The 12805-nt window shown below is 41.4% G+C and overlaps 2 protein-coding genes across 4 annotated transcripts in view; both read right to left on the bottom strand.

Annotated features, from left to right (window-relative positions):
• ARHGEF3 (Rho guanine nucleotide exchange factor 3) overlaps window positions 1-4040 on the bottom strand; it is a 110469-nt gene extending 106429 nt beyond the window's left edge. For 2 of the 3 annotated variants that reach the window (XM_032120339.1, XM_032120341.1), the window contains exon 1: window positions 3908-4040. In XM_032120339.1, coding sequence (XP_031976230.1) covers window positions 3908-3942 — 35 coding nt within the window. In that variant the 5' untranslated portion in view covers window positions 3943-4040. Of the gene's footprint in view, window positions 1-2998; window positions 3016-3907 lie in introns of those variants that run through there. The other variant, XM_032120340.1, reaches the window with a different exon arrangement.
• Window positions 4041-8640: 4600 nt separating this feature from the next.
• IL17RD (interleukin 17 receptor D) overlaps window positions 8641-12805 on the bottom strand; it is a 43476-nt gene continuing 39311 nt past the window's right edge. Inside the window, exon 13 of the mRNA XM_032120901.1 lies at window positions 8641-12150. Within this exon, the coding sequence (XP_031976792.1) occupies window positions 12035-12150 (116 nt within the window). The 3' untranslated portion in view covers window positions 8641-12034. The remainder of the gene's footprint in view (window positions 12151-12805) is intronic.

Genomic DNA, 12805 nt, shown 5'->3' with positions numbered 1-12805 from the left:
CTTTACAGCTTTTTGCCTGCAATTGCTAAGCACAGTCAGAATCCAAACCAACATGGGAGAGTTTTTAGAATCCAAGTCTACATGGCAAAGTTTGCAAGATCACCCCTCCACACAACAATCTACTCGCTTGAACGAGTTTTTTCCTAGGCTATTAATTACTTACCTATGGAGCATCAACAAATGTTAATTTTGACAGCACCTACTTCTGTAGGCAAAGCATTTTAGGGTTCAGCCTCACCTAAGAACCTCACTGTCCACAGGGGGATCCAGGCCTGGGATACCCTCATAACTGCACACGTCCATACAAACGTGCTGGTGCTGCAATTCATACATGCCTTTAACCTCTCCCAAGGAAAGGCCATACACAAGCAAGAAGGAGTCAGTCATCCCCAAAATATACCCTGTCCAAGTAGCTGGTTGTTGTCTTCAGCAAATAGGTGATAGTCCAGACAGTGTAATAGGCATACTCCTAGTTATAATCCCAAAAATTTATTTAGGGGAAATGGTGAGGTGTTTAAACTAACAAAAGCTGCACTTCTCTTTAACAACTGAAATGTCTGAGAGATTATACCAACAGAGCAGCTGTTCTTGTTCTACAGAAACCACATAAGTCCAGATAATTCTTGCCAACTTTCCAAGTTTATGCAAGCTTCAGTGGTGCAAAAGCCAATAAACTTCTTTAAATGCAAGTTGTACCACACATTGATTACATCTGCAGAGCTATGAGGGCAACTAGAGGACTGTGAGGGTAATTAACTCTACAGAAAGGGAAAAAAATAACAACAACAATATGGGGCACCTTTCTGGTGACATTTCTGGTTGCATATATAATGATTTAACACAAAAGGCCAAAACCCCTCTTTTATTGCCAAGAACATAAAGCTTCTGCTTCTTGTCCAGTTTAAACAATTTTTGGAGGGAATTGCTGGATTTTACTACTGGCCATACCTTCAAGTACTGCCCTCAGCAGTGGTCTGGGTGAGACGTGTTACTGCAAACGATCTCCTCCAGCCACAGCACTAGCCTCCCCTCAGGATACTCATCAGCACGCGATTAGGAAGTAATAAATGTACACACGCCCTTGTGTTTAGGTATTAACAGCCCGATCCTTTCGCCAGGAACGCTTTCAGCTGATCTCGGGCTGTGCCGAGCACCTGCGAGTTAATCATTGCCCACATTTCGGTACTTGACAGAACATCCCTGCACGTTCTACTCCGGCTGGCACTACAGGGGAGAACAGTCTGTGTGTGCACATCCTCTGCGTTACATTTGCGGGTGGAGACCACATGCTAAATAACCATTAACTTCATGCTAAATAACCATTTATTTCAGAATAGTTACTTCATAGCTGTTATAGTCAAAAGCAAAGCAGGAGGTGCGTGTTAATCACACATTACTGGAGCGTATTTAGCAAGTCCTTTCTTTCCAATTTTTTTAGCTACTACACTACAGTAATTCTACACACTCCTAAAGACTTGTGCAAGACCTCAGCCATTTGTTAATTCCAGATTTCATATGACCCGAACAACTGGAATCCACAACACACCCCCACAAGCTGAGAGGCACACTTTGGTAACAAAGCAAAGACACTTACATAGAGGCTGGTTGAGTTAAACAAAATAGTCTTCCACGATCATTTCCCAGCTGCCCTCCATATTTCACAGGAAGAAAATGGCAACAAATTATTTCTCCAAATACACGTCTCATTTATACGCTGATAAGGTGTCTGCAAAAACATACAGCACATACACAAAGCACTCCAAAAGGATTCTAAACAAATTTATTACAGCATTTGTAGCAGCAGGCAGATGCTTCCACAAAAAAAAAAAAAAAAAAAAAAAAAAATATATATATATATATATATATATATACACACATATATATATATATACCCAGAAAAATCCTTTCATCAAAGGAGATTGTTCAAAAACCTGAATCACTGAAAACATACAAATAAAACTCCAGGATAAACAAAATTTAAGGGGTCAGGTTAATTTTCTTTAATACCTAAAGCAAAAAATTTAAGATAGGAAAAAAGAAACACGTGAGCTTTTTAACACAGGAAAAAGCTCCTGAGTCAATATGAAGGTATTACACATAAGCTCCCGAGCAGAACCAGGTATCACCCACTTCAATTCATGAACAGCCAAACAAAAGTTTTGTTTAAGGACGTGGTCTCACTGGCCACTTTCTGGAAGCAACTCCACATAATACACCTCCAAATCATGTTCACATGCGACTCCCACAACTTGGAATCACTCCAGAACAACTGTCTACACAAAAGCAGTCCTGAGAAGAAGTGAGCTATTCAAATCAGAGCGGAGGTCTGCGAGAATGTGCAGGGAATGATACTGAATGTTACACTGTCTTCGCGGTCACGAGGCCCTGTCACACTGCTAACCCATACACACCGCTCCGACGGGAAAGTGAATGGGATCTCTGTTCAAAACAATGGGACATCTTGTTTACTGAAACTGGCTAACAAATACATACTGAGAACAGGTATCATGTCATACATAGGAAAAATTTAAACAGAAGGACTAAACCCACTAAAAATGACAAGCCAGAGGTATCCCCGTGCATTCCCTTACTTCATCTGCACCAGGGCAGCTCTGTTTCACACACTCTACTACCTGCATTCTGCAAGCACTATTATTCTGCAATAAATACTTTGGTCTATTTGTTTCCAAATCTCATGGCTTCTCCTATTCTGAACTCAGATTCTGTACGGATACAACATCCGTCTCATAACCTGTTGCACTCGGCAGACCTCTGTACATGCTACAGAACTATGCAACCAAAGTAATTCCATAGCAAGTGTTTTGAGGATGAGGGAATGTCCTCTACCCTTTAACTATGAAAATGTACTAAAGGATAACATTTAACTAGAAACTGCATTAATGAACGTAGGTATACAAGAACGTTTATATAGTCGTAAGATTTAAGAACTATATAAAAAATAAATTAAAAAATAAAATCACGGGGAAAAAAAATTTACCAAAGCTGAATTTCTTGCATGAACGTAAATGGTTCCGTAGTAGATCACAGCTCCCGGCCGCTGCCGAGCACAGCACGGAGATGAGCAGTAGCGCACTGAGCCCGCAGCCGGCACGAACCCCGCCGCGCGTTCACCTGCGCACCGCAGAGACCAGGCTGCGGTCCGCGCACCAGCGCCGCCTCCCATCGCAGCCCGCTGCGAGCTGCGGAACCTCACTCCGCAAGTGTAACTCATTACGCTCCCTGTTTGTTTTTTTCCACTTTCCTTTCGGCCCGAGCCTCCCCCACCTCCTCCCCCGAGGCGGGGGCCGTGCGGGCGGAGGGAAGGGCCGAGAGCCGGCTCCGGGCTCCGCCACGGCAAACAGCAGCGGGGGTACAGCCGGTCCGTGACAACCACCACGGGGCTCAAAGGAGGCGGCCGGCTCCGGGCACCGCGGCCCTTCCCTCGAAACCCACGCTCGTGTAAGATTTGCCGCTAAACAAACGCTGAAAGTTCTTCAAAACCATAAACTAATAACAGCATCCGAGAGGGAGCGGGTCGAGCGCCCGCCAGCCCCGGTGCCGCCCCTCAGGGCACCTCCCGGGACACGAGCGGAGCCCGCGCGTCCCGCACCGACCTGGGCAGCGCGGAGCTGCGGCCTCCCCTGCGCGGGGCAGCGCGGAGCAGGGCGAGGAGCTGGAGCAGGGCGAGTCCCTTTCCAGCCAGCAGGAGCTGGCGGGAGTCCCCTCCCGACCCGCCGTGGCACCGCCGCCACCGCTCCGTGCCGAGTCACGTAAGGCGCGGCGGGTCCCCCCGGAGCGACCTCCGGCCAGCTCCGCCACTGCCGCCTCCGGCTGCCCCAGAAGAATCAAGCCCGTCCAGCTCTGCCGGGCAGCGCCCACCTGCCCAGCCCCGAGGAACAGCACTCACCTTGCGCCGTCCTGCTCCTGCTCGGCTCCGGGCATGCGGCTGGCGGAGCTGCCGCCCCGGCCCGGCGGCAGCGAGAAAGGGCTGCGGAGGGTGAGTAGCGGGAGCCGGCGGCAGCGGGCGGGACGCGGTGGTCCCGGGGCTCCGGGCGGCCGTCAGGGTCAGCCGGAGGGAGGAGACGCGTCTCCGTATTCGCCTCTCCCCGCCGCCCGCCCCTCTCCGCCGGCCCCGCCCGGCTCTCCGCCCTTCCCGCTCCGGCTCCTTTCCCGGCTCCCATCTGCTCCTCGGCTGTGTGTTCTGTCCTTCCCTTCCTCTCCGGGTCACTCCTGCACTGCTCATCCCGGCGAGGGGCGGCCGCTCGGGCCCACAGCAGCTGCCTCCGCAGCCCCGAACGCCCCTAGGTCTGCCGGGGCTCCGGGCTGCGCTGCCCCGGCCTCCCCCCATCCCTCGCCTCCCGCCCGGGGAAGGTGAAGGAAGCCAAGCTGGGGTCGGGAACAGCTAAGGAGGCAGACCGACCAAAAAAAGGCGAAGTACATCACGCCACGTTAAGAATCTCAAACGAGATTAACAGCAATGGGACCAGGAGTAGGTCCCATTAGGTTAAAAACTTGGGCAAAATAGTGACAAATAATGTACACATGGTAACAGGCATGTGTGTTTTGGACAAAAGCAGTAGTATGGAAATACATTCAAAAGTCCTACTGACCTGGAAAAATACAGAGATGTGAAGCTGGAGGCATGTATATGATGAGCACTTTAGATGAGGGACTCTTTCTGCTGTTTGTACTGTACCTGGTAAAGATAATCTTATTTTCTGTGACTGAAGTCAGTATAATAGTAATAAATACTAACAATTACATCACTTAAATACAAATTCAAATGTAGCTGGTAGGTCTCTCTCACAGTAGTGGCATTGCCAACATAAAACAGCCAACGGAAAAACAATAATAAAGAAACTCACCACATTTTGTAGCCCAGACACCAGAAACACTTTACAGTAGAATAACTAATAATTAACTAGGGTTTGGCCTTACTTTCTAAACCAACATCTTGCAAGGAGATTTCATCTCTCTGTCACTTCTAATTGCTGAGGATAGGAATGTGGAATGGAAGAGACATATGGACATCAGACCTTTCTTTAAGTAAAGGTCTCTAATTCCATGTCATTTCTTCAGGCTGGAACACTAAAGTAATCTCTAAACTCCACACTGTATGAAAACATTATGGAATTAAAATCGTATTTAAAGAAACTGGTTCTTAAGGTGAATTCTTTTTAAACTAGGGACAATTTAACTGGATAATAGCCATCAAGATGCTGTAGTAGTTTTACATAGTAGTTTACAGCTGGGGATTTTTTCTACTCTTAAAGTAGCAATTCACATAAATTATACAGGTGTGTGGAGACCTGGCACTTCTCTTGCCCTATGGCAAAGTCAAGGGTTTATGTCTTAAGCAACACCAGCTTATGGGCAAAACCTGGGCTCCCAGCAGCATTGATACAATTAGCAGAATGGAGAAATCTGTGAGGTTGCTTAAGTCTGGTAATTTCTTAAATCTGGTAATTCCTGGAACACTGAACCTGTCATAGCTGCGGCCAAGAAAAGTGGAAAACAGACATCCACCCCCTGCTTTGGTAGTGCCTGTTACAAAAGCAGAGATGCACAGGCTGTAAGTGCATGTCCGTTTTTTATCCAGGGCTTATCATGTCCGTCACAGAGAGTGACAGTTCCAGACCCCTGTTTTAAAGCTTAATTCGGTATTCATTACCAGGAAATGGGAAGAGATGCTCTGTTTAGAGACTTTTGAGTATTTTATGTGTCCACAAAATTTCCACTTATTATGCACACAGGGAATGAACAATTAGTTGATGTAACATTTATAATTACATAACAAAATGGAAGCCGGTCAAACACATCAACTAAAAGCATTGTCCAGGGAGACTGGAAACTTTTTAGTAATTACTCATTTGCATTTCTTGGGTTTAAAGATGATAAATTATAAAATGCAATTTCTAATTGTTGTTTGTTCAGCATTTTAAAATCATAAGCATGGAATTTTCTTTAGTATGCAAAATATAAAATTCAAATGTTAAATGTATTATTACTTCAGTCCAAAACATTATCTTAAAAACACAGTGATATCTGACTTACACTTAAAAAAAAAATGGTTAGCAAGCCAATTCAAGGGTAAAAACATCAATAATCAAATAAATGTACTGGTATTTCTCAGCTTTGGAGGCAGTCTAAGCAAAAAAGGTGAAGTTCAGAAACACGAATCCTGCCCTGTTTTCCTGATTCACTGTCACTGGTATTCCCACTCCACCCTCAGTAGCTGAGCATTGTCCAACTGTTCAGCAAAGAGATGGTGACTTCCTTCCTAACACCTAAACACACCTTGGCATGTTTGCAAAAGCTACAATGAAGAGCAGACAGTTTCCTTTCTGTTGATGACTCATGGCTTTTACGAGTACATCCCCTCTATTAGACATTGCTAAAGACAAGCAGGTCTAATTCTATTCTCACTTTTAATTATTTTGAAATAAGTATGATGTAACTGACAGCAATGAAATCACTCCAGATTTTCATCAAAATTATAAAGGAGTCACTCTTGCAAACCAGGTTCTCATCAAGCAATGTACTTCCAGAGGAATAGTACCAAGGAGTGCTACGGGGCTGAAACAGGCCCCTGCAGAGTCTGCCCCGAGGTACCTCACACTTCAGAGGTCTCTGTGGGGTGTTGTAAAGGAAATAAAACATTGCTTAACATCTGCCCCAAATCTACCTCTTCCTCCTCCTGCAGTTCTTGCTGTGCCACTCTCCCATATGCTCCATCAGTAGAGGATTTGCTGCAGTGGTGCCACAGAACCCTGGGACATGAACCAGTGCCCTGTGGTTCCACCACACAAGTTACTGCAAAATGCCAAAGCGTTACAATAATCTCTTACCAAATACACTGAGTGGTCACAGACTGCTCAAAGAATCACCATTACGGCTCAAGACCAAGGCAAGAAACCCTGTTCTGCCTTCAGCTGACACCAGCCCACCTTTGTTCCCAAGTGGACCTATCTCCTATTCCTCATCTAGTTCCTACCCAGTTCTCATGTAACACAAGCACAGTAACACTTGCTCATGGCCTGTGTATGACCAGTTGTACACTTATGAAGAAAAAAAATCTCTCACTCCCATCATTAGTATCTGATTTCATAACCAGACCCATTGAGATTGGTTGAATCACCTGAGAAATAAAGCATTACTAAAAAGGGTGTGACCACTGCCTTCTGGAAAGGCCTAAAGAATGTTGCCAAAAACCACTTTTATATCGTGATTATAGTTCTACAACTTGCACTGTAAATTATTTTTACCAGACAGGAGCTGGCTGCCCTGAAAATACTCCTGGCACTGGTTTCCTTAATGTAAAATACTTCTGGGGATTCTTCTTCTTTAGAAAACAGTTTAATTTGGTAGTTATGTAAAAAATAAACAAACAAGCCCATTCTCCAAGTGTTTAACTTTCCCTTTTACTACGCAAGGCATCCAATTTGAGAAGTTTAATCCTCTGTAATTGGGTTAGAAATCAATTTTTTTTAACTATGAAGAAGGTGACTTCTTTTTTTGGGTTTGATCTGTATTTTTAGTGTACTATCAAAGGTAATGAAGAACTCCTGGTTTGCAGTTATTGGAAGGAGTCAATATTCCAATAAAAGTCAGCCTCTAAAGGTTAATTTAGTTTAAAATGGAAAAAACACGTTATCAGTTTACCAAGTCTTTGGTATAATCTAGGGTTCTATGGCTATTAAGAAATGTAGTAATAAAGAAATGTAAGAAATGTTGTGTTCCTCGGATAATGTATTATGGTTATCAATAGCAAACTATTTTAGGTTGAGTGAAATCTCATCATAAACCTGGCTGGCTATTAACAAAAATTCAGAGCAAGTTTTGTGAACAATTTTATGTTGATTTACAGTTAAAGGGTTAATACAGAATTTGCACATGGAGCAGATGTGTTAGAGTTTAGAATTACTTGAAACCACAGATACACACTTCCCCTGTGGAGACAAAACGCCAAATTGATGGACTGCCACGAAATAAACTTACCTGACTCATATGATCAACAAGACAGCCTCTCTTCAAGCAGACCTTTTTGCACACCACTAGCAACTAAATAGCTAGAATTCCAACTAAATCAGCAGCCCAACAGGACAGCATTCCATCCACTCACTCAGACTAGTTCAATCTGCCATCTATTGTCAAGGCTTGCGACCCTACCAGGAGAGTCTGGAAAAGAGTCTGATTTTTGTAAATCAGCCTTGACTGTTACAGCTTTAAGTCTTTTTACAACCTGATGAAGAAAATTCTCCAGATGTTGATTTCTTCTTGCATAGATTTTTACTATTCTAACCTATTAAGTCTATTATATTATAAATTATTGTATCTAACATTATATAACTAGATTCCCTTCATTTACCTGAGCGACATAAGGAATCAGAGTGGTTTCAAGGCCTACCCCTAAAATTACAGTTTGCAAGGTTCACTGACTGGAGCAGTGCTTTGAAATCAGTTGGATGAAAAGAAACCACATATAAATCTTACGTATTTATCACATCCTCTTTGACAAAATGAATCCAGTCCAGGTTATTACAGTTTTGTGGATGTGGATAGGTTTCACTTGGCATGCAGAACAACCATGTACTGCTAGGAGACCTCAGGGGAGGGTACAGGAAAAATAATTACATAAAATCACATTAACACCATTTTATTAAAAAATAAAATCAGACCCAGTCTGTTCAATGCAGAAGATTTAGAAGTTAAAGTTTCTTAGAGTTGCACGACTATTATAAAAAGACCCATCAAAACAGCCATTTCCCTCCCTCATGTAGAGCATGAACAGCAGTTAGCAGGTCTGGCTGCTTGTGTGCTGTGTGGAACTGCAGTCAAAGGATGCAGGATAAAACCACTGCACTTTTAAGCCATTTCTTTTTAGTAGTATAAGAAAAGCCCAATGAATGAAATGGAATAAAAATATTTTATTTTGATATTTAACTTCTAAATTATAGTATGATAAAAAATTATTTCTGCAAATGTCAGGTGCATTCCATTTTCAACAGTTTATGTGTCCTTGGACACATACAAATTATGACAACAACTGTACTCATCATTCAAAATGCTGAACACGCTGTCACATCTTGAGCCTTCAGCTTTCCAATGTTTTTTCCACCCTCCCAGAAAATACACTATAAAACACCCAATGTCCACACACTTGAGAATAGCAGAAATTAAAAGGGATCCTTTTGCCATTAACATGATGTTTAGAATTTACTAATGCTTGAAAACAGTAGTAAACTAATCTCTAACATGTGCTAACATATCTTTAAAAAAATAATTTTTACAAGGATTTTTGATGCTATTCTCATTAGAGAAAAAAAAAAAGAATTCTTGCCAATTCAGTACTATGTTCTTCCAGCATCTCAATATACACAAGTATCTTTCTAATTGTTTTAAGAACTGTGACTTTGTAAAAAAACTATACTAAGTTAGATTAAGTATTACTTCTCTTACTTTTGTATACTTTAAGTGTGGGCTGTCCTAATCTATATTTTCACTTAATTATATTGTTTTTCTTCTGAGTACATACAATATGCTGCTTCCACCTTAAAATAAGAAGGAATAAAGGAATTTTTCTTCCCTCACATCCCTAGATTTAACTGTCATCTGCACAGACTTTTCATAATTAACAAATAAGTTTTGCAAGATTGTACAGCAAATTTTGAACAAATTAAAAAAAAACAACTTTAATGACAAACAATTCTTTGTGCAACTGCCTTAATCCCTTTTCAACACTCAGCTTTCTTAGAGCTCAAAATGAAAACTTAATTTCATTTAATGGAACAAGGAAATCTTCCCAATCTTTAGCCCAGCATTAAATAACAGTAAGCAAGCTGGGACTTCCCATGGATGAAAACAGCATTACCTCCACCAGCTCACTGCTAAGAAACTGCCTCCTCCTCCTCATGTTGTGCAGCTTTGGCATTTCTATGCACAGCAGATCTTCAGCACACAAATTGTGTCACCTTTCTGCCTTGTCTTATTCAACCCAAACCCTTTCTCCAGTAAAATAACAAGAATTGCACCAAATCAAGATCCTTCATAGCTGGGTTTAATGGAGGAGCATTTACCTCTAAGTGATTCTGCCTAATTTGACCTTCAAGTACTGGAAAACATGGAGAATTTTGCCTTCAATAAGGCCCAAGGCACAGCCTTAAAAAAAAATCATCAAAGGTGCACATGATTCACTGTGTGAGTAAAATTACCTAAACTTAGATATTGCAAGTTTTGAAGTTTTCCAGGTAATGTTCTCTGAAATTCAGAAAGCAGAGAGAGTAAGGAACATTACATTAATGGACAAGGCCCTCCAGATCCAACACATGCATCCAAATGGTCACAGAATTCCATATTAATTACAATTGCAAAGCATGTCAGAGTTCTGCCATCAATGGTTATACACAAATAATTGTTACAGCACTTTCTTATTCCATCTGTGATAACAATCTCAAGAGTCTTTTGTTTGGAAATTCAAAAGATTAAATACAAACTGACGCAAAGAAACCCAAACCAAAACAAAAACAACGCAAGAAAACAACCCGTGAGCCTTACAGCTACTCAGCCAAAATAATCACTTAATAGTTCTAGCTCATGCTATTAAAATGGATAATAAAATGCAACAGTTAGCAATGTCTAATTCTCATCTATTAAAACTGAGAGAATGTTTGAGGTATTTGAGTTCTCCCTTAATTCTCCCTAAAGTAACTTCCTGCTAGTGGAATGTGAATACAGGTTCAATGAGACAGAATTTGACTCCACGAGCAGAATGAGCAAAGGCACATTGGTAAGGTATCCTTTAGTATTTGCTGTTCCCACGCTTATTGTAATAGTGCCTGGAACTGCAGTTATGCAGATGTGTTTAACTCTGGAAAAGCTGCTCCTTGGAAACAGGAGGGACATTTTGAATGAGGATTTACTCAGCTGGTCACTGCAGGAAGCAGGACATGCATGCTCTGTGTCAGCAGATAAACATGGCCAGTTGTAGTTTTTGCATTTTTCCTTAATACAACACTAGTGACAGTACATGATCTTAATCACTAAGTGATGGTAACTAGTGAAAACTGCAGAGTAACTCACTGGCTTCTGTTTACTGCTTGACTCAAGATAAAGCATTCCTGCCTGTTAACTGCTTGGCTTGGCTTGGTTTACCCCAGGTGGTGTTGTAGCACCATGTCCTCAAAGGACAGTATGAACCCCCCCATAAAGCATACTCATCTCATGGCTGAACAAACCCAGAGTATCTTCAATATAAAATGCAGTCTTCCTTCCCCCATCTCTTTATTCTTTAGATTAGCCCTTCAGGAAGAAAATAGGAAACTTTGTTTCCATGGTATCACTCAGCATATGGAGGACCTGTATTTTTGTCTATTACAAAAAACGACACTTCAGCCTCAGTATGGTGCTGTTTGTGAGTCACCACAGCCAGACTGCAGCAGAACAGGGAGACATGCACTGAAGTTAAATACTGAGACACATTAACATCTGGGAAAAAGAGACTGAGGAAAAGAGCTCCAACATTTCTAAAAGAAAATTATTTCTTCTGATGGAGAATTTCTTGATCTTACCTTTGGCATTTTACCTTGCTTCTGAAAAAAATCCTGTTCTCATTCACTACAACACTCCTGCCATCAAGTACATCAGCACTTAAAACTAGAGGCTGGACTACAAAATTTACTAAGGCTTAATGTTCCAAGCTATTTTATGTCCAGTTGCAAAGTTATTCCTAGCAAAAAATACTAAATTTTGATTATGGCATCTATAAACAGTGTAATGCCATGACATTTAAATTATAACAGGAATAATTTTAAATGTATTCTCTTCTATTTTTCCATGCTACATTTTTCAAATCATGAAAGAGTTTTTATAAAAAGACCAACAGATTCAAGTTTACTGGCCACAAAAAAGAGAATAACAGATCTTCTTCAGGGGCTGTTTGTTCCTTCAAGTAGATTTAGTGCTGAGACAGTGTGGTAGTTAAAGCACAAACAGAGGCTGTTGATAAAGTGGCAATGCATAACAACGTTGTGATATATTATAAAGGAGCAATTGCCTGCAGTTCATCAGTGTGGATATGGCAATGAAGTTCTGCTTTACATATTCCAGGCACTAAGAACTTTGTAGCAGTCATTACAGGAGGTTCTTCTTCCCCTATAAAAGGGAAAAAAAAAAAGTGAAGTTCGTTAATTGAAACAGTGATTTTGTATTTGGTCAACATTTCAGAAACAATGCAAAGAAAACTTATGAAAAACCTCTGCACCCTCTTGTCATACACTCCTGAGGCTGAACCACCACGCTCAGTAAAACCTTATCAAAAGATACAATACTAATTTTCTTCCCAGGCAGGACTTCTTTGGGAAGACCATATTAGTGAATGGACCTAGTGAAGGTCTGGTTGTTGATACTTCCTCAAAATTAAACTGGCTTGAACTTCAACTGAGGATGCCAAATATGATGATCTCTTTGGGGATTTTTTCTTTGCACATCAATACTCTGCATAGGAACTGAACTGAAAGAAAGGATTACAAATTAAGTGATTTAGGATTTTAAATTTCGTGATTGATGATTTTTTTTCGAAAGATTATATCAGACTGTGCTTTAAGGAAAAAAGGAAAGATCTTCTTCTGAGATGCTAAATGTCAGAGCTATTCACATCTGTTCTGATCAAGTAACAGGTAAAAAATAAGTAAAAGACCAAAATGTAGTGTGAATTCAGAGTAATAATAATGTCCACCTCTCAGAACAAGAATAAAAGTTAAAAATTCAATTTAATCCTCTCATTATCAGGCATCTAAATATTAGGGCT

The sequence above is a fragment of the Corvus moneduloides genome, chromosome 11, assembly GCF_009650955.1.
Source record: "Corvus moneduloides isolate bCorMon1 chromosome 11, bCorMon1.pri, whole genome shotgun sequence".
Lineage (NCBI taxonomy): Eukaryota > Metazoa > Chordata > Aves > Passeriformes > Corvidae > Corvus > Corvus moneduloides.
This window is presented reverse-complemented; position numbering and strand designations above follow the sequence as displayed.